The 21679-nt window shown below is 41.5% G+C and overlaps 1 protein-coding gene across 1 annotated transcript; it reads left to right on the plus strand.

Annotated features, from left to right (window-relative positions):
• The first annotated feature begins 145 nt into the window (after nucleotides 1-145).
• LOC148660012 (scavenger receptor cysteine-rich domain-containing protein DMBT1-like) lies at nucleotides 146-18798 on the plus strand. The gene is made up of 17 exons (XM_088637596.1): nucleotides 146-274; nucleotides 7390-7686; nucleotides 9411-9716; nucleotides 10170-10484; nucleotides 11172-11483; nucleotides 11989-12303; nucleotides 12632-12937; nucleotides 13092-13163; nucleotides 13480-13794; nucleotides 14698-15012; nucleotides 15313-15456; nucleotides 15833-15937; nucleotides 16088-16150; nucleotides 17166-17231; nucleotides 17515-17580; nucleotides 17923-17988; nucleotides 18128-18798. The coding sequence occupies exons 1-17, from the start codon at nucleotides 211-213 to the stop codon at nucleotides 18211-18213; spliced, it is 3213 nt and encodes a 1070-aa protein (XP_088493722.1). The 5' UTR covers nucleotides 146-210; the 3' UTR covers nucleotides 18214-18798.
• Nucleotides 18799-21679: the final 2881 nt, after the last annotated feature.

Here is a 21679-nt window from a genome sequence, read left to right on the forward strand (position 1 = left end):
ATCGATCTGAAATCAGGGGTTCCTATTGGTCATCTCCCTAACTGTGGGGCTCCACCTCTCTGCCTATAGAAGGTGCGTGTGTCTGTGATTGGTGGGCTCAGGTGCGAGGATGTGACTTTGTGGCAGGAGTGATGTAGGGTGTTCGTTTATGCGAAAGCCCGGGACGAGATCGGTGCACATTGTTGATTTCACTCAAGGACCCAGACAAGGATGGAAACAATCCTTAGGATTCCACTTATTTTCCTCATTGACCTGATCCTGTTTCTGTTAGCAGGTGAGTTTTGGTTCATTTATCCCTAATTGTTTCTTGATTGCTGTTGCAGTCCTTCAGTGTGGTACTGGATCAGTGTGTGAAAGCAGTCACTCCTCAGTTATGATGGTGACCAGGGCTGACAGTGACAAATTTAATATGATAAGAACTGAAAGATATTTTAGATAATCCCAGTATTTCTCAAGTATTAAATTAAAAAGTTTCTTATGTTAGCAATGTCTAAATATTTTAAATTACTTATGACAATTGAGGCAGGGCAATTTTCTTACTTATTTCTTAACTCAACATGTTTTTATTCAATTTTGAAGGTACTACAGTACTAGTAGAAAAATATGTTTTGAGCGATCCTAAAATTTAAAATTCTGCTACAACTACTATACTGCCGGTGGTACTACTGCTTCAGTTAGCGTCAGAAGGCTACTATAAGAACATTTTTCCTTCTTAAAATTGTTAAAAGAATTTGATGGCATCTTTATTCATGAAACAATTTCATTTTTTCAGACAGTTGGGAACTTGAAAATTCACTTTCTTTTAGTCTAAATGTATTTGTCTGTGACAGAAAATTTAGAGATGTAGAATGATTGACTTGAGTTCATCTGATATATGTTTGATGGGAGCACGATACCTATCTTATACCTGCTTTATTTTCTGATAAATCACAGTCCTGTTAGCACCTGTTCTCCGGTGATTACCCTCAGCTGTGAAGTTTTTTTTTGGGGGGTTTCTATGATTTTATTTTTACTACTACATACAGAAACAAAACAGCCTTCTGGCTTTGGGTTTCAGAAATGACAGACTTTTCTCTCTTCAGCACTCCATTTTCTCTCATGATTTCATTTGATGTTAAACATTTTTCATTATTTTTTTCTTTCATAGCTTTTTCCTATTCCATACCTTAAGCTGGGCAATGCATCATTTTATTTACAAGGATATGATTAATGTTTGCTTAAAAATACAGAAGAAGATACAGTACGTTATAGAAAGATTATTGAAATTTGCCAATTCCCAGTTGTCCATCTGCTGGAGGCTGATGCTGAGATTGTCTTTATTATATTTAATTCAGGCCGTTTCCAGATTTAAATAGTATAAGATAGGATAGTAGACAATCCTATTTGCATTGTATAGCATAATACATAGCATTATACATTAGTAAACACAGTATAATAGGATAGTACACTGCCCAGTGTGATTCTCAGCAAAGCTGAGAATGTGAAAGAAAACATGTGAATTTGCTGTTTAATAAAATCATTTAGAATTTAGTGGCATGTGCTTGACATTCTTTTTGTCTTTTTATTTTCAAATAGCCTTTTTTCAATTTAATACATCTGCAGTTGTTTTTCTATTTGCTGGGTAACACAGCTTTTGTTGAATTTAGTCAGTAGACGAAGTGCATGACAAAATACTTTTTTATATTAAAAAGGTATTAAAATATAAAAAGACTAATACCTTTTATATTTAAATATATGTTTATATTTCAAATGTACATCTTCTTGCTTAGAACTACAGTAAGAGTAGAGCAACAGTGGTGTGAATAAAATAGAGCATAAGAATATAAGAAAGTTTACCCCTGGATTTAATTCCTGGGGGTGATGTCTGTGTGGAATTTTCGCATGGACTTCCTCTAGACGGTCCGCTTTCTTCCCACATTCCCCAAAAAAACATACTGGTAGGTTAATAGGCTTCTGGAAAAGCTGGCCCTGGTGTGAGTGTGTGGATGGATTAAAATGGATGGGTTACTGAATGTGTAATTACAAAAACATTCCAATTCAAATACAATATTGTCTTCATACAATGTTTCAAAAATAAAAAGATATTTTCAAATATTACTGGATGTGTGATACAGTAGCGTTTCCAGTGCTGTTTTGATGACTTGTTATTAACTGCTTACAGTATGTCAACTTAGTACATTGTGATGGTAACAAAACATACAATCCAATTCCCTGGTATGTTTCCATGTTTGTTTATTTGCTTTGCATAAATAAATTGTACCACAATTGAATGCAGAAATGGTCTTTAATGCAGAAAGTTGCTCGTTCTACATTTTTTAAAGCATGTCGCCTGAAAGATGAGTTGAAACTTTAAATGTTCTTTGAATTGCCTATTTATTTAAAATGGACACTGACAAACTTTATTCTACTGCTTCTTCAGTTTTAAAAACTATTGACACAGTATTATGAAATGGCAGCTAAAGTCTTCTTAATGAAAATACAGCCATTTGCTTTTGTTTGCTTTTGAAGGCTAAACGGCAACTCTTGTGATTACAGTATGATATTATTGGTGACAAATTTAATTTTACTCTTCACATGCACACACATGCACAGAAAATAAGGGTGTTAAAGGCAAAATCTCTACCCCACCAGACCCCCGAGACAAAAACAGAAATTAAATGGCAAATATTGTTATCCGTGCTTTCAGTAATCCCGTGTATGAACTTCCCAGACTGTGCTCCTACCGATCAAGTTTGCATTGCATAGTCACTGGATTACCTGAAAAATTGGGAGCTACTACTCGGGAACAAAAGCAGCTCAGACGCTACTTTCAATGGCAAGAACTGGCAGTAATGCTGCATTAAAGAAGAACACCAGTTCAGTTTTCCTGCGCCATTGAAGGGGGGATGTCACACCCCTGAAAAACTAAGGCAGTATACAGTATCTCGAAATGAAGACAGTGCAAACACTACTTTCAATGACACAAAGCAGCTCAAATGGAGCACAAATGCAGTTTCGATAACGATGGGTTTCATTGTCTGTGCTCTTTGTAGGGGGCCTGCATCATGGAACCTGCTCATCTCTGAGCTGCTTTAAGAGCAGCGCTATCTTTTCTTTAATGTGTTGACAAAACTTGTCCACAAAATTCTAAAGGTGACATTATTAGACATTATTTTAACTTAACTTCCCTTGATTTTAATGCTATGCTGTTAACTTTGGTTTTTGCCTTTTCAGTTGCTTTCCCACCTTGTCTAGAAGATGTAAATGATGTCAACATAAACACCTAAGTCTTTTTCATTAATAGCCCTGTTCATTATTTCCCATTTTGTAATTACAGTTTGTTTTTACTACCTGCATGCAACATCCTGCACGTCTTCACAGAAGACAGCTACATTCAAAAATCTAATTCCACACAAGTGCTGTCACAACTCGAAGAATGAATCTGGGAGGCAGCTGGATGGGCGAAGTTGGGTTGGAGGGAGGGGTGATAGATAAGATGTGTGCAGAGATGTGGGCAGCCTGGGAATATTTTTGTGTATACAAACAGAAGTGCAAGATTAGAATTTGATCTCCTCCTGAACCTTAAATAAAACCATTAGTATCTTCCTGGGCTATGAAGAGTAACTCTGTTACTTCTACAGAATATCTGTCAAGTTCTGAGTTTAATTTCTGGTTATACTGCAGACATTAACACAGCAGTGAGAATGTGTTTGTTGTTCTTTCTCAGTAAGGTTTACTTTGTTTTGGAAACAGTGTTGCTTTATATTACAAGACTTAAACTAGCAGGGGCTCCTGTTAACGTTTTTAGCTCCTGATTATGTTGCTTTCATGTTCTGATAAAGTCCAGTGCACAATCTATAATCTACAACAAGTACAACAATACTGTTCTAGAAAGTTAATTTTCCATGTCTATGTTGATTTGTAAATTTAAACTTATTTAAATGTATGATAACTTGCCACTGCAAGACACTTTAATATATACAGTACATACAAATACTGTATATACTGTACATGCTTTAATATATACTGTACATACTTTCATAAATACATACAAAATATATACAGTATACATCAAAATCTAGATCTAGTAAATATTCATGTACTTTTCTTCACTGAAAATATGACAAGGCATAAATGTTGAAACCATAAAAAAATCTTGATGTCCACAGCTTGTCTGCCATTCCATGAAATAACAATGCAGCACTGCTCAAATTGCTTGCATTTTTTTGGTTTTTCTAACATCCTATTTTACTCTTTTCAGGATGTGAGGATCTGAGGCTGGTGGATTTTGGAAATCATTGTGATGGAAGAGTGGAGGTTTTTAAGAACGGACAATGGGGGACAGTTTGTGCTTCATCCTGGCATGATGAAAATGGTAAAGTTGTGTGTAATCAGCTGAACTGTGGGACTTATGAACGTTTTTATCATGCCCCAGGGTCATCTCTGCCCATCGTGCTGAATGAGGTTCAGTGCAGTGGAACAGAGTCAAGTCTGCTGGACTGTCCAGAGAATTCACTGACAACCTTCTTTAATTTTTTCTTAACGTCATGTTCTCATGAAAACGACATTCGAGTGAAATGTTCAGGTAGGAATCCTTGACATGTATATATACAGTATGTGCCTTAATGTGATTTTAAAACAAAACAAATCTTTATATTCACATTTTGTCCAAAAAAAACCAATAATAAATTAATAAACACTGTTTCTTCTCTCTGTGCTGTTTATGAAATACTGTACATATTCCCATTAGAGGCAATTGTTTTTTTACATTAACAGTATATATTAAAATGCATTATATGATTAAAAAGTACAACAGCATTAATGCTCCATATGCATCCTTATCCATGATAGATATACAGTTTAGCTAGATAGGTAGATGGCTCTTTGGTTTCAATTTCTGACCTGAGATGCAATGATACTCCAATAAAAAAGTTTAAAGGCTTTGAAGAAAACACTAAATAAATTTCTTAAAGTGTTTCTGTCTCAATTGCCATATGGATTTATGCGCTATTATTAGTAGTAATATTCACTGTAGTAGAAGTACTTGTAGCAGAGTATTTTTGAGAGACTTGACAAGACAAAAAAAATGAAGATGAACCAGAAATGAGCAGAAATAAACTGCAATGATTGTTCCTATTCTGAACACCCCATGGACCCACAGCACACTCAGCTTTTAAACATTGCTATCATAATCCTGATCAGAAAAAAAGAATGATGAGACCATGTACAAATAGTTTTTTCAAAACAGTAGATTCATAAATTATTATTACTATATTACTATTATTGCTTATATTTATTAATGGGGTGAATTATATTCTAATAGGGGACACTACACGGCTCATAGGCACCCAAAGTCAAGGAAGATTAGAGGTGAATCGAAGAGGTAGCTGGAGGTCAGTGTGCTCTCAGTCTGTGGACTCCAGAGACGCGGACGTGGTCTGTAGAGAACTGGGCTGTGGAGTCTCCAGGGCTGTGCTGGGAGGAGCCTCTTCAGGACAGGGGACTGGGCCCGTCTGGGCAGATGAGATCCAGTGTCGGGGTGATGAGGTGAAACTGGCCTATTGTCCAGTCCTGAAGAGAGAGCAACACAACTGTACACATGCGGATGATGTCTCCATCATCTGTTCTGGTGAGTATTGTTCTGTTATTATCCATTAGTGTCATTAGTTTTCAAAAATCACATGATCTGGGAGTGTCCTGGGAGTAGATGAAATCACACTTATTGTATTTTATTACATTATTTAGAGATTTGAAATTTCCTTTCATTCAGGCCTTGGCATTTAAAAATTTGAACACAATTTTCTTGAACTGTGAACTCTGTGTGCCACTTCTGTTTATGAAGTTCTTTTGTAAAGCCATCTACATCCCTCTGAACGTTTAAATTATTGAAGGTTTTCTTAGATATTAAGCACACCTTCTAAAAATAATTTTTAAAAGAAAATTAATCTTAACTAATTTTAACAGAATTAAATTTGAATTCTGATAAACAGATTAATTTTTAAAATAAGTCCACATCAGACTTCAGGAGCTTGTCACTGATAAACTGCTGCCTTTCTTACCTGTGGTTTTTCATCTTTGCAGTGCATGAAAAAGGCTTTAACTGGAAAAAAAACTGCATAACTACAAGGTCATTTGTTTTGGATTTTTTTTTCCGGCTTTTATGTTATTTACATACTCAAACCTGATTCGAGTAATGTTTATGAATGCTACAAATGTAAAAGAAATTGGATTCAACTTCAATTCCCCCACTCTATTTAGCAGATACAGGACTAAACAATTTGGCCAAGCAATGCCACAGTTCCTGCTAATTTCCATGTCATTTGAAAGCATTACTCTGAGTGTAAAGTCAGGAGATGTGGCCTGTATTCTGAACATCAGCCTGAAGTTAAACTACTGTACCTGCTCAATCTATATTACACTGATACAGTAGTATTGTCTATGTTATGGAAAGATTATTGAAATTTGGTAGTTCCTAAAGTAATTGTGCAGGTGTTGAAATGCTCAGTTTCGGCAGTCTGATACTGACATTGTCTGTCAGTATTTTTAATTCAGTCTAGTGCCTGGGCAGTACTCTATATCCCCAAAGCCCCAGGACAAGGGGAGAAGATCACTCTGTTGTCTAACTCACAGGGAAGTTATAAATGATCGACAGGGGTTAGGATACCCAGGCTGTGTAAACCCAATAGCAGCTGAGCTGCTGCTTTATATGTGACACACATCCAAACTGATTATAGACTCTCACAGTGCAGTCAAGGGTGTGATATAAAATATAATTTTCTGTGGAAAAACATGGATTTAGAATCTATAGGAACTTATATGACAGCTTAATTGTTTTTTTTTATGTTACAAATGTCTTTGTCTAATTTGAATACCTAATTTGTTTGCTATTCATTCCCTATATTTTCGGGATACACACAAGTTATTTAATTGAGTCCAGGAACATTTGTTTTATATCACAACATAAATGTGTGTATTAAATGTTATGAGAAATATCAGTAATTACATGTCTCATATTTATTTTAATGATTTTTTTTCTTTTTGCAATGAATTAAGAACAGTAACGGTGCTGAGAAAATAATGGAGAATAATAATGTAATGGCAGTAGAATATGGCTGGGAGAGTGAATGGTTGAGAGAAGAGCAATATGAGTGTCAACAAGAGCAGCAATTCCATAGGTGGAAAATTCCAAGGAGTGGTTTTCCCAGGAGCAGTACTGCTGCATGACAGTAGAGACCAGACCAGGGCCAAGGAACCAGACAGGAGAGCGAGGGTTTGATTCCCTCTGACTGAGAACACCTTTAAAAGAGAGAAGGTTTACCAGGTTCCACCAAATCAACTAGAACAGTCCTGCACCTCTCACCCCTTTATTTCTTCTGTTTCCTTCAGTAACTCTTGTGTTTCCCTTCTCAGGATGTGAGGATCTGAGGCTGGTTGGATTTGGAAATCGCTGTGATGGAAGGGTGGAGATTTTTAAGAATGGACAGTGGGGGACATATTGTGACTCAGACTGGTATTACAAAAATGGTGAAGTTGTGTGTGATCAGCTGAACTGTGGAACTTTTATCGGTGCTTATTATTCCCCTGGTAAGTCAAAGCCCATCTCTCTGCATGGAGTTCGCTGCAGTGGAACAGAGTCATCTCTGCTAGACTGTCCATCAGATTCAAAGTCTTGCACTCATGACAAAGACATTAGAGTGAAATGTTCAGGTAAGAATAATTAATGGACTCTTTTCCATGAAGATAAGAATAGGATATGTTTATTTTGAATTTAACTATGTGGACATCAGTGTACATGCTTGTAACTGTAGCAGAGAGAATACCTACTACAGAATATACAAGATTCTTCACACTGTAGCTTCTTCCAAACATCCTTCAATCTACCTCCATTCCCACAAGTGCTCACACTTTAAATCCTGTGATCCAGTCATTCAATTAACCCAAGACCAGTGACATCAGACAAGATGATACACAGAGCCTTGGTGGTGGAGACTCTGTCGTGTGGATGCTGAGGTGATTCAAACAGAGATCACATTGTACAGGCCAGTGAGACACAAACAATTACACACAACACCGATACATTAGTTACAAGTGTGAACTTCATATAACTGAGTGTCTGTGGGTGTCAGGAAAGGCAATGTATACTGATGTGTCCTTTTTCCTTCATTCACACATTTGGTTTGTTTCAACCTTAACATTGGATTTTGGAATCAGGTGAGATTTGTGTTTGTGTAGGCCAGTATGTACTGTATGTGTTGTGTTTGTCCATAAGAATAACTAATAATTGCTTACACTTATATAGCACGTTTCTGGACACTCCACTCAAAGTGCTTTACAGGTAATGGGAACTCTCCTCTATCAATGTGCAGCATCAACCTGGATGATGCAACAGCAGCCATAGTGCACCAGAATGCTCACCAAACATTAGCTATCAGTGGGGAGGAGAACAGAGTAATGAAGCCAATTCATAGATGGGGATTATTAGGAGGCCATGATTGGTAAGAGCCAATGGGAAATTTGGCCAGGACACTGGGGTTATACCACTACTCTTTCCAGAAAAGCCCTGGAATATTTAATGACCACAGAATCAGGACCTCAATTTTCCATCTCATCCAAAGGACAGCACCTTTTTACAGTATAGTGTCCCCGTCACTATACTGGGGCATTAGGACCCACATGGACCGCAGGGTGAGCACCCCCTGCTGGCCCCACTAACACCTCTTCCAGCAGCAACCTTAGTTTTCCCCAGGAGGTCTCCCATCCAGGTACTGACCAGGCTCACACCTGCTTAGCATCAGTGTGTTACCATGTGTTGCAGGGTGATATGGCTGCTGGCCATAATAGGTGCTACTAACTTAAAAAGTATAAAATCTATAACACAGTGTGACCTGTTATTATCAGTGACCTTAAATCTGTTATATTTTTATGAATCCTTCACCGATGTATTTATTATTGATACAATTGCCCAACTGTGTATAAATAAGGACTAATGATAAATCAATTATATTGTAAAAGTAATAGTAATTAGATTTACAAAATAGAGCTGACGTTTATTTTCTAGTATAATTAAAATGACGCTGTAAACTATTAAGAAGGAATTACAAGGAGTGCAGTCAAAGCATGAAACCTGTTATACAACCAAGCAAATGTACCCGACATCTCAGAAGGGATTGGTGTTGGAGACTCTTGTAGAACAGCCTCTAAAAACTCAAATTTGAAAAATATCAGGGAAAAAGGGAATTATGAAGAGTGTTTTATTTTTATAATTCCCATTTTGTTTGTAGTAATTGTTTAATCCAGGATAGAAATTACAATTTGTTTTGTGTTAACATTCAGGAAAGTCATTTAACTCTTTGGTTAAGAAGGTCTCCATTTCATTTTCTTGACTATTAATATGCTTTAAAGTTCAATAAAATGAGCTGTCTTTATGTTAGAAGACACAGCCCGGCTCTCTGGAGAGACATGCCAGGGAAGATTAGAGGTGAATCGAGGAGGCAGCTGGAGGTCAGTGTGCTCTCAGTCTGTGGACTCCAGAGACGCGGACGTGGTCTGTAGAGAACTGGGATGTGGAGTCTCCAGGGCTGTGCTGGGAGGAGCCTCTTCAGCACAGGGGACTGGGCCCGTCTGGGCAGATGAGATCCAGTGTCGGGGTGATGAGGAGAAACTGGCCCACTGTCCAGTCCTGAAGAGAGAGCAGCACAACTGCACACATGCGGATGACATCTCCATTGTCTGTTATGGTAAGAAACTCACAATATCTTACTTCCTAACATATCAAAATCAGTCTTAAAGGTTTTAGACGAATCTCAAAAGTCAGAGAACTAAAACAGCTAAGTTTTACTTAATATTTGAAGTACTATATTACTGTTGCAAATTTGAAAGGAAACTCTTTCTATTAAAATAAATCACCTTTCTAAGTCCCAATTTTTAGTAATTATTTGTCTGAGAATATGAAGTCATGCAAAATAAAAAAATCATATTTCAATATTATACGTGTATGATTTTTTTCACATGAATATGAACACCAACAAAATATTGCTTACCTAGTATTATCAATGGATGATAAACCTTGTTCTCTCTTATCTCCACGCATTGCCCTGTCCTGTGGCCTGTGTCCCAAATCCCGTGTCCTGTGTCCTGTGTTTATGTCCCGTGTCCCATGTCCTGTCTTGTGTCTTGTGTCCTGTGTCCAGGCTACACTGACTTCAGGCTGGCCAGCGGTCCTGACCGGTGCTCTGGCAGAGTGGAGATGAAGTTGGGGGGTCAGTGGGGGACAGTCTGCGATCAGGGCTGGGACCTCCGGGACGCCACAGTCCTCTGTCAGCAGCTGAAATGCGGCTATGCTGAAGCAGTCCTGGGCCCGGCCAGATTCGGACAGGGCAGTGGCTCCACGTGGACCGATGTGTTCGACTGTGAGGGCACCGAGACTGAGCTAAGACACTGTCCCATCTCTCCATGGGCTCACAGCTCCTGCAGTCACAGCAGAGATGTGGGAGTCGTCTGCTCTGGTGAGTCCTGTTCTCTCCCAGACTGTAACAGGCCATTTGTATTTAAGGTTCATGAGAATGAAATTCCACGGTGAGGTATGAAATACTGATTAGTTCAGGTTTGTATAAAGTACTAACTTTGGAATTGTTCAATTCATTAATATAAAGTATAACATTATCATGTTGAAATTCATGCATTATGGGAACTTAGATTACCATTTTATTACAATGAGCAATGACAATTAGTTTGTTTCTGTGAAAGTGTACATTTAGTGAATCTGACAATGGGTTTCGAAATTAGGATACTACTATTAATAATAAATTGTGATACATTTGGAATATGCATACCTAAATAATTATATCAGTTAGTAATGGATATTTGTATTTACATTACTGACATTCGATGTCCAATATTCTTATTTATTATATGCTTTTATGATTAATGCATGAATAATGTATGCAGATTACATGAGCATATGATTAATAATAACAATTTATTATTACAAAATTATTACTGATTTGCATACATTATTAGTAGTAATTAATGGTTATTTGCATTTGCAATTATAAAGAAAGAGTGCTGAAAACAGAGCTGATCTCTTGTTAATGTTCTGATTCTGAAGTGATTAAACCTCCCACAGTATTTAGATACGGCTCTTTTTCACTGTTAAACTCCTGTCTGTCTCCTGTACTGTCTGACTCTGCCAGGAGCGGCGGGAGGGGTCAGGCTGGTGGGAGGAGCCGGGCGCTGTGACGGGCGGGTGGAAGTCTTCTCCAGCGGCAAGTGGGGGCGACTGCTGGACTCGTCCTGGACAGACTCTGCCGCCTCGGTGCTCTGCAGACAACTGGGCTGCGGTTCGGCTCTAGAGACCTCCAGCTCCTCTCGCTACGGGCCGGGCCGCAGTGACGTGTGCTTCTCGGGCGTCTTGTGCTCCGGGAACGAGACTCACCTGGGGAACTGCAGCCGCCCACAGCCGGTCAGCTGTAGCTCCGCGAGTGACGTGGGAGTGCTCTGTGAGAGTGAGTCCGTCTGCAGGACAACACGCCTGCCCGAAACACACGCTGCAGCTTGGTGAACTAGAAATCAGTTTCACAAAAGAAAAAACCCAAATTCTCTTTATTCATGTTGACTTTTGAGCTAGAATTTGAAACGTTGTTAAATTTTTTGAATTGCATTATATTTTACCTCCTATTGAAAATACAAAATACTTTAAAAGTGGAGTAATTGCAAAAAAGGGTCTTAATTATTATTTTTTTCCCCAGAAGAAAAATGTTTCCCGAATAAGAAAACATGTAGCTTATGGTCCAGCTCCTTTACTGCCAAACTTAAACGTGAATTTATGAACAATTTTTAGTGTTGTCGATTGTTAAATACAATCATTGCTGTTGTTGTTTAGAAAGTGAAAGAGGTCTCTAACTGTTCTTCCTTCCCAAGAGAGATCCTGTCGTTTCTTCTCTGTGTCTCGGTGAAAGAGCTCAAACACACAAGAGTGAGCAGAGTTCCTGCTGTTTTCCTCTCCCACAGAACACGGGCTCCTCCGGCTGTCCGGGGCGGAGAGCCCCTGTGCTGGGCGGCTGGAGGTGTATCACCGGGGCTCCTGGGGGACGGTGTGCGATGACTCCTGGGACCTGGCGGACTCTCAGGTGGTGTGCAGGCAGCTCCAGTGTGGGACGGCCGTCCGCGCCCCAGCGCCAGTGTCCTTCAGCCAGGGCGCCGGACCCATCTGGCTGGACGAGGTGGGCTGTCTGGGGAACGAGTCGTCTCTGTGGGAGTGTCCCTCCAGACCCTGGGGTCAGCACGACTGCGGACACAAGGAGGACGTGACCATAGTGTGCTCAGGTGTGATTTAATTTCTTATAACCAAAGAAATTTGTTTAATCAATATTAATCTCCTGAGAAGAAAGTTTACTTAATGATCACTAGGGAAACTATGATACACAGTGTGGAAGCAGAATCCTGTTTATGAATTTGTGAGAATATAGAAAAAATGTAACTTAAAGTTAAATTTTAACTTTGTCCAACACAAATACAGAAAGCCAGCTACATAACATTCAACTGATTTTTAATTTTTATTTGAATAAAGCTGTTTGGATGAAAGCTTCTTCCAAATTAATAATTTGTTAATGCACTGTTAATTACCAATGTATTTAACTGTCTCTCTCCCCAGAGTTCAAGCAGCTGAGGCTGGTGAGCAAGCAGTTTGAGTGCGCTGGGAGAGCTGAGGTCTTCTACAACGGCACCTGGGGAAACATCTGTCAAAACCTCATGGACTCTCACACAGCTTCACTGATATGTCGCCAGCTGAACTGTGGGGATTTCATTGACTTTTATACCCCTGACGATGGGTCAGGTCTTAAATGGCTTGATGATGTTCAGTGTAAAAAGCATGACGTGTCACTGTGGCAGTGCCCCCATTCCCCTTGGGGAGAGAACAGCTGTACTGACAGAGACGTAGCAGGGTTAATTTGCACAGGTACAGTGTTTTACAGATTTAACTTCTCTTTTCACTGCTCCCTGATTTTCAAAGCATTTTCAGAATGACCACAAATGCTGGTAAATTCCACTCTAATTTCCTTTTACTGGTTCACTAGAGTGTACTTACAGATACCTAATTAAATTTACTACAGGTAAAAGAGATAAACCAGCCCCCACCACCCCAAGACCTTGTACTGAAGACCCAGATCAGCCCCACTGTCCAGGTAACATCATGGTGATGGGAGACTTCTGTTTACCCCTTTTTTAGTATGCTGGGTAGCAGGTATGTGCCATGTCATGTTGAGGCTCACACACTTTTCTTTTAGACAGGGGACAACACGAGTTGAAAAGGGGGCCACTCCTTATAAATTTGCTGTATAGGTTGAGTCCAACAAGTAGGTTTTTGGCAGGGTATGCCAGTGTATGTTCTCTGCATGGTTTTGGAATTTGCCTTCCTCATGCAAAATAATTCCCTTAATATGATGTGAGAGCTTTGTTTGTTTGCCCAGACTTGATTCTTCAGTCCCCTTCTCCCTGCAGACACAGACAGGCTGCGGCTCGTGGGAGGGGTCAGTAACTGCTCTGGCCGGGTGGAGGTGCTGTACCGGGGCTCCTGGGGGACGGTGTGCGATGACTCCTGGGACCTGCGGGACGCCCAGGTGGTGTGCAGGCAGCTGGGCTGTGGGGAGGCAGTGAGCGCTGGGACAGAGGCCTCCTGGGGGGAGGGGAACGGGACGGTGTGGCTGGACGAGGTGACCTGCAGGGGCAGCGAACTCCACCTGTGGGACTGTGAGCACGCCGCACTGGGGCAGAGCGACTGCCGCCACAAAGAGGATGCAGGAGTGTCCTGTGCCAGTGAGTCTGATTGCACAGCGAGTGCTGTAACTAGGACACAACAGGACTAGAGAAACTAGAGGCTCTATCCTGATCACATCCAGTAGTACAACACAGCATAGCAAGAGGCTTATCAGTGCAGCTACTTATGTATTAGGAATCTACACTTAGAAAGTAAGTACAGAGTGTATGTCTGTCTTCTTCATTAGCTTAAGGACCTGGTATTACTTTCAATTTAACAGCAAACTTTACTCCAGATCACAGCCTGTTACACCTGCACAGCTCAAGATGTCTTCTATCCCATCAGTACCTCCCTGTACTCTACACACTTGCCCCACTAATGACACCTGATCATGTGGAGTCTCACAGCAACTAGCCTTCAGATCAGCACCGGCCGCATATATTATCGTTCAGAGGTTCCCCATCCTGATCCAGCGACACACACACCTGCTGGTTTTCACTGCTGCTGAGCTCTTGCCTTAAATCCTTTAATGGAACCAACAAGTTACCTGGTTGGAAACTTCACCAGTTTTATTTTCGTAGAATGCTTGGAGATTTTAAGATAAGAAAAACAGTGGTTAAAATGTTGTCCTTCCTTGGGTTAAGGATGTAAAAACACTGAAAGTTCAAATAAACCCCATTATCAGGTCTATTTGGAATTCACTGATTTAATTAAGCAAGTGTGGGGATCCCCAGGACCAGGAATAGGAACCTCTGCTTTAGTTGACACATTGAAAAGAGATGAGTGAAACTCTCTGCTGAAAATGGATTTGAAATCAAACTTTATAAAATTTGAATAAGAACTACCGTGTTTGCTACAGTAGTAACTTGATTTTTTAATTGGTTTTAATTTGCAACAAATCTTCTGCTTAAAATCATCAGTAGTATCTCTCTATAATCTCTTTTTACTTCTGTCGCACCCAGAGCCAGAGAGGATAAAACTGTCCGGGGGTCCCAGCGCCTGCTCTGGCCGGGTGGAGGTGCTGTACGGGGGCTCCTGGGGGACGGTGTGCGATGACTCCTGGGACCTGCGGGACGCCCAGGTGGTGTGCAGGCAGCTGGGCTGTGGGGAGGCAGTGAGTGCTGGGACAGAGGCCTCCTGGGGGGAGGGGAACGGGACGGTGTGGCTGGACGAGGTGACCTGCAGGGGCAGCGAACTCCACCTGTGGGACTGTGAGCACGCCGCACTGGGGCAGAGCGACTGCCAGCACAGGAGGAGAGCAGGGGTTCGCTGTGCTGGTGAGTGCAGAGAGAGAGCTAGTGGCATCTTGAATAGATGATTTTCAAACACTTCTGAGCCCTGTAGTTCAATCATGTCTGAACCCCATCCTTTTAAAAGTATTTTGCAAGTAGTACCTTGGTTGGATGGGTTTTAAATCTTCACATATTTTGCTTCATATGGTTTCAAGTTTGACTGAGTGCTTCATTGTGTGACTGATATCTCCATTGCATCCTATCATTGTCTTTGAGAAAGACTTTATACTGTACTTGGATAATGTTAGGAAAAAGAATAGCAGCATATTTTCCATTTGGCTTCAGATCCCCCAAAGCCCAGACCAGCCCCTCAGGCTCCAGGAGGCCAGTCCTCTCTGTGGACAGTCTGCATCGTCCTGGGAGCTCTGCTGTTCGTGTCTGCAGCCCTGGCCTGTGGGCAGAGACAGAGGAACAGAGCCCTTCAGAAAGGTGAGCTTGGTCTCCCCACTGTCTCTACCAGTCAGACTCTGTATTGTGTTTGACAGCCCAGCAGTGCTGATCAGGAGCAGGTCAGTGGTGTCTGATCTCACATCCACAGTACTGGTCTGGCTCTGATCTGACAATGAAGTGAAGAAATGGTGACTGGTGCCCTTATTCAGAAAGACACACAGTGTTACAGTTCTTTCACTGTGGAGTACTGCAGGTTCTGTACATTGCATGAGTGCAACAATTCATTTTTGTTTCAGTTTGTAACTTTTTTTCTGGTTAGTGAGAATGAGGAATTTCCCTGTTCATTCTGACACTAACCAGTCAATGAATGACATTTGTCCTGACAATAATGGGTCTGTTTTTCATCTCCAATCAGAGATTGCTCAGTTGGAAATGACCTCCTTACCCTACCAGGATGCTCTATATGAGGAAATCAACTACAAGCTGTACCAGCAGGGACAGTACAGCCAGTACAGAAAAGGTTTGCTGCCGATTTGCTTCGTCACTGTCTTTTTCCCAAAGCTGGTATCAGTTGTGCAAACATTATTCCTATTAGAGTAGAAGGAGTCTAGTGAGGAGAGGAGTCTCTCAGCAGCTGGAGTGACTGTCTTGTCTGATCTCTGTGCTGTAGGGAGTGATCTCTCTGGAGGGCTGGACTATGATGATGTGGCAGATGAGGACAGTAAAACTCCAGGTAAGACAGGCTGGGGTCTGAAGTGAGTGTAATTATTGTACCATTCATATCTGGGAGCATTTTGTTGCTAGTTTGTAGATGAATAAGGAAGATTTAGCAAGGGCACAACTGCTGAGTAATTGCAATTTGAATGTGCCTTCTGTGTGGAGTTCACATGATCTTCTGAGGTTTGCACCTCAGGTATTCAAGGTTCCTCCTACAGTCACGGGAGCAGGTCATGACTCCTGAGTAGTGCGTATTGTGGACCCTATGCAGACGGTATAATCCGGAAGTGACTGGAATAAGACTTCAAGGGAAACACAGCAGGAGCAGGACGGGATGACCGACAGGGGAGTGTGACGGCTTTAATCTGCTCTTCAGGGGTGTGGCACAGACGAACAAGTCCTAAGATAGTCCAAAGGGGAAACTGGGGCATAGTCAAGGGTCCAGGAGATCCAATCCGAAAATATTAAAACCGGAACATATTAAACGGGATCCGGAACAGGGACAGGGAATCAGGAGGATAAAAACAGTAATGAGGCCAGGTGCTCCGAGAGCCAGACTCAGCACGTCAGGATGCCATGATGAAGCCTATGCTGTCTGGTCTCTCCAGGACCCGCTGGTAGGTGGGCTTCTGGGCGTCTGTCTTCCAATGCAGAGCCGGGAATAGTGAGAGGGCCAGGCTTAAATAAGGAGACAAAACAGGGGGCAGGTGCACATAATCAACTAAAATACGAAAGGGCTGAGCACTCTTAAGAGGAGGGATTACGATCGTGACACTTACTTCCGAAAGTCTTGATGGTCGATTCTATTGGTTTTACTAAATTAGGGTGCCTCTGTCATCCTGTGCAAAGTATCTCTTGCAAACTATCCATCCCAACGTACTAAAGATCAAGAATACCTCAAAACTACATATCCAACAACAGGGGTTTATTATTGAAGCTGGATATGAAACCTTATATGAGTTGAAATACACGCATTGTGCAGATTTTGGCCACTGCTTGCGGATACAGTTGATTGAGTCTCATCTCTCCAGGGAGTCTGTCTGGGGATGTTCTGGACTATGATGATGTGAAGGAAGATGGAGAGACCTCAGTTCCAGGTAGAGTCACAGCTGTTTCTGAACATCTGCAGAGCTGATCATTAGGCAGTATACAGTATTCTCTAAGGAACTATGATTATATAAAACAGAAGTCACTGTCATTTACTTCATACTGATTTTGGGATAGATAAGGAATTTAATTAAAAGGAACATGAAAGTGTGTATGGTTTAGATTGTGGAAATTGTTCAGTGGTGTATTGTCAAGATATTGATCAGTAGTGTGTATTCAGTGATACAGTGATGATAGTTTCTCAGTAACTCTCCAGGTGACTCTTCTCTCCAGAGGTTCTGACTGAGGGTGATCTGGGCTATGATGATGTTAAGGAGGATGAAGAGACCTCATTACCAGGTATAGTCAGGTTTTTGAGTAACATGTAACAAGAACATGTGCAGAGTTGATCAGAAAACTGTGTGTCCTCTAAATGATTATAAATGTATAAATCAAAACTCAGTATAATTTGCTTTATGATTTTGAGAAAAGAAAGATATTTAATTAAAAGAGCATGAAGTGTGTATGAGGTAGGTTTTGTGTTCAATAATGTGTCTACTCAACAAAATGATTGGTGGTAAAGTCAGGATGTTGATCATTAGTGTACACTCATCAACATATTGATCAATAGTATGTTCTGAGTGATACTGTGTAGTTATGATAGTTTCTCAGTAACTCTCCAGGTGACTCTCTTCTCTTCAGGGGATCTGGCTGAGGGTGATCTGGGCTATGATGATGTCCAAGAGGAAGATGAGACCTCAGTACCAGGTAATAACACAGCTGTTTCTTAGGATCTGCAGCTGATAATGAGAATCACTCTTCTTTAGCCAGAATTGTGTAATTTGAGCTGAAAAGTGATTCAGCCTAATACTGCAGTTGTGAACCTGAGTGTTTCTGTCTCTTGCAGGGAAAGTCCTGTCTGGAAGAGTCTCCCCAGAACCTTCACTCCTGGGTGACAATGAATACGATGAGCCCTATGAGCAGAACAAGTGACCCCCTGAGCCACAGCAGCACTCCAGACACAGCAGACCTGCAGCATCGTGTTTCATTCAGCTTCCATTCCCTTTAAACAGGCAGTTCATAACCTCACGTTTTGTGTATTACACTGTTAGGCATTTTATATTCGGCTCTGCACTTGTTAAACTGTTCGTTTTACCATGCTGTGAATCACAAGAGCCCCCAGTGAGGTGTGGTTAAAGAGACGGGGCTGTTCAGCTCCACAGGGCTGTTCACTTCAGTTCCACAGTCAGGAGAGACAAGGCTGAGGCTGACTTGACACTGTCTGCTGGGCTCAGATTCTTGAACTGGAACTTCTACTACAGCAGGAATAACAGAAAGTTATCATTCTCTGTGGTGAAGGATTTTTAAACTGCTTTTTCATTTCTGCCTCTCATTTCAAGTAATTTCTGTTGCATTGATTAAATGCACTGCTTATATGCCATTATAAAATGGATAGCTCAAGAAATCCTTGTCTGGGCTCCAATGTTGTGTTCTGGAATACTGTTGAGGGGTGGGAGGGGGAATAGGATATTTTGCTCTTTTTTCAGTTTTTGAATGCTGTTTTTGATTTAATAAAAAATAATACAAATATTTTAACAAGAATTCTGGACGTTATTCTATCAGAAAAAACAAGTCGTGTTAGATTATTGATTTGATCACAAAGGTATTCTGTCAGTTTCAGCCCCCAGTTGTACCATTTTCTATTTGGGTATTGTAGTGCCCACATGTTTTTTACTGTAGCTTCACAAACGCTGAGGCCAAGCCCACAGTTTTTATCAGATTGATTTCTATAGTGTAGTTTCACCTATTTTATATTTTTTATTATTTATATTTTATATTTTGAAAACTACAAGCTGTGTCACAGATATGGGGGTATCACAAATGTATAGTGACCCTGATATGCAGGAAAAATCCAGTAGCATTCTCCAGACGGCCACAGTCCAGTATCCTGGTGTGCCCCTTTCCACTACACCGAAGGAAAAGATATTGTCCTTCAGTCCCACCCATCTTAAACAACATGTCCCATTATGCTCCCCCTACCCTGTCTCTCTGCAACACGTACAGGGTAGGAGGAGGGAGACGATGCCTCAGCCTTCCTCTGATGCTCTCTGTAGAGCCCCCTCTGCTCTTCGAGTCCTTTCCTGCACCCAGTGGTGCAAATTCTCCCCTGTCCTGTCCAAATCCTGCCACCGTCCCGAGTCCTGTCCTGTGTCTGGTGTTGTAACCTGTGTCCCACACCATTCTCACTGAGAACCCCTGACTGAGACACCAGAAGAAACAAAAACACTTCAAACACTCTGACAAGGACACTGGCCATTACATAAATACTGAAAGTCAATATACCCTCAGAACCTGCTGCCCTCCACACACTTTTGTCACTCTGTTCACCTGTACATTCCTTCAGGCACAAAGACTCTGTAAAAAGACTGAGCTTGTCGCAGTGCAGGGATGACATCTCTAGCTGTTTTCCCAGAAACCTAACACATCATCCTCACTGCAGAAGAAAAGTGTCTCTTTCTGAAAAAGTTTCTTTTCAAAATCTTTGCATGAAATTCCTTTAATACGTGAACAGCCAATTCAGTCTAAACTGCACAGCACTGATACAAAGTGACGAATGTGCTGTCTTCCACTGAACAGCTCACAGTATTGCAGCAGTGCTGTACTAGTCACGGTCACCATCCTCTCCTCCAGAGGGCGCTCCAACCTCCTTACGTTAATCCTTTGAATTATTACCTGCATTATTTCCTGGTGTGCCTTGTTTTAGTTTCCTTATTTAAGTTTACTCCTTCCTGCCTTCAGGGCTCAGCTTTAGTAAACTGTAGCTTGATGGCCCGCCCAGTACCAGGTCGCCCCACATCCGTGGCCCGAGGGCACAGGCCTGGTAATGCTCCCTGACCCACTGAGCCCCGTATTCCCTGGATTTTTGTCTTCTCGTCTGTGTTCCTGTTTGTCTGCATCTCCTGATGGATCTCCCAGCTATGGACTTATGGACTGCTTCCTGACTTCCCTTTGGACTTTCTTGGATATGTTTGCCTACAGATTTTCCCCGCACGTCTGCACGAACTTCCCTACTTCACTGTGAGCACCAATAAACCCCGTGTGTCTACCCTGAACCCCGTCTATGGTCCGTTTTCCGTAATCGCCACCTCCCATAGGGTCTAAAACACCACTCTCCATGGGAGACCAACCTGGCTTCCGTGACAGGATTGTCCCTCTTCCCTCTCACCCTTGACCCTGACTGTGACCCTGTCTGCATTGACCTGTACTGTATAAGGAGGGTCCCCCATTTCCCCTTTCTGTTTCACCACATGTGCTGCTATGGGAGCAGAACAGCGCTGTAAACTAAAGGGCAATAAACCCCTGCTATTAAAACTAAGACGACTCCTGTCTCCAGTCAGTTCCCTGCCATGATCAATCTGCTAAATGTGACTGTAGGGCCGCTCACTGCAGTATCATTCCTGATTTCTTACTGTATTTTAACACATTGTGACACAACAGAAACAGAATTGTCAGAATACTATTGACAGCGGCTGTGAGCCATTGTGTTTCCAGCGTAATTTCGGTACGCAGGACTCACTTTGAAAACACTCTGTTAACACAAGCAGACACAGATACAGCTTCCTCAGTCTTCAGGAGTGCGTTTCCTGTAGAAGCCACACTAGAGAGAGAGCTGGAGGAGACAGGATGATTCTGCGAGTATTTTGCAGGTGTTTTTAAACACGATAGACTATGATCTCAGTTCTGTATTATACAGTTTCTGCTGCTGCCTTGTTTAAAAAAATCACTAATGCATGTGGTGAGTGTCTCAGATACAACCAGCACCTCAAACGGAATAAACCCTGCATGTTCAGCCCTGAGCTACAATCTCAGACTGCGGGTCCTGTGGTGACCTCTTTACTGTGTTTAGCTGTGCTGCTGTGATCCTCTCTCCTACTCCCAGAGAGCCACAGGCCTGCAGGTTCCGTATGGAAACCAAACCACTTGATAACTAAAGACATAGACAGCAATAATTAAGATGATTGAAGACAGTAAATGATTGATTAAGTCAATAGGTGATTATAGTAGAATGAAAACATAAAGTCATTAGGACTTTGAACAGTGACTGAGATTCACTGTTCTTATGTTCGTTATACAGTATGTTTTTCTTTTCTATTAATGTTCTTAGGAAAACCTGTTTTTAAAGATCCGGTGATCTAAATGTTAATTCATTAAGCAGCTGGCTTGTGCCATTAAAGGTCAGTTGGATGCCCTGTGGATATAATGGGCTCCAGGATGAGACACTGTGCTGGACCTCTGCTCTGGACTGTGTGTCTCAATGGGGGGCTGATCCAGCACTCCCTCACCTGCACACACTCACTGGCAGTGCAGCCCAGAGCAGCCCCCTCACAGGAGGCACCAGGTTTCACCCTTCCAAGGAAAAAGGCCACAATCGACAGGTTATAGGTCACAAAGCATTAAT

This window comes from Lepisosteus platostomus, chromosome 6 (genome assembly GCF_059453375.1).
Source record: "Lepisosteus platostomus isolate fLepPlt1 chromosome 6, fLepPlt1.hap1, whole genome shotgun sequence".
Classification (NCBI taxonomy): domain Eukaryota; kingdom Metazoa; phylum Chordata; class Actinopteri; order Semionotiformes; family Lepisosteidae; genus Lepisosteus; species Lepisosteus platostomus.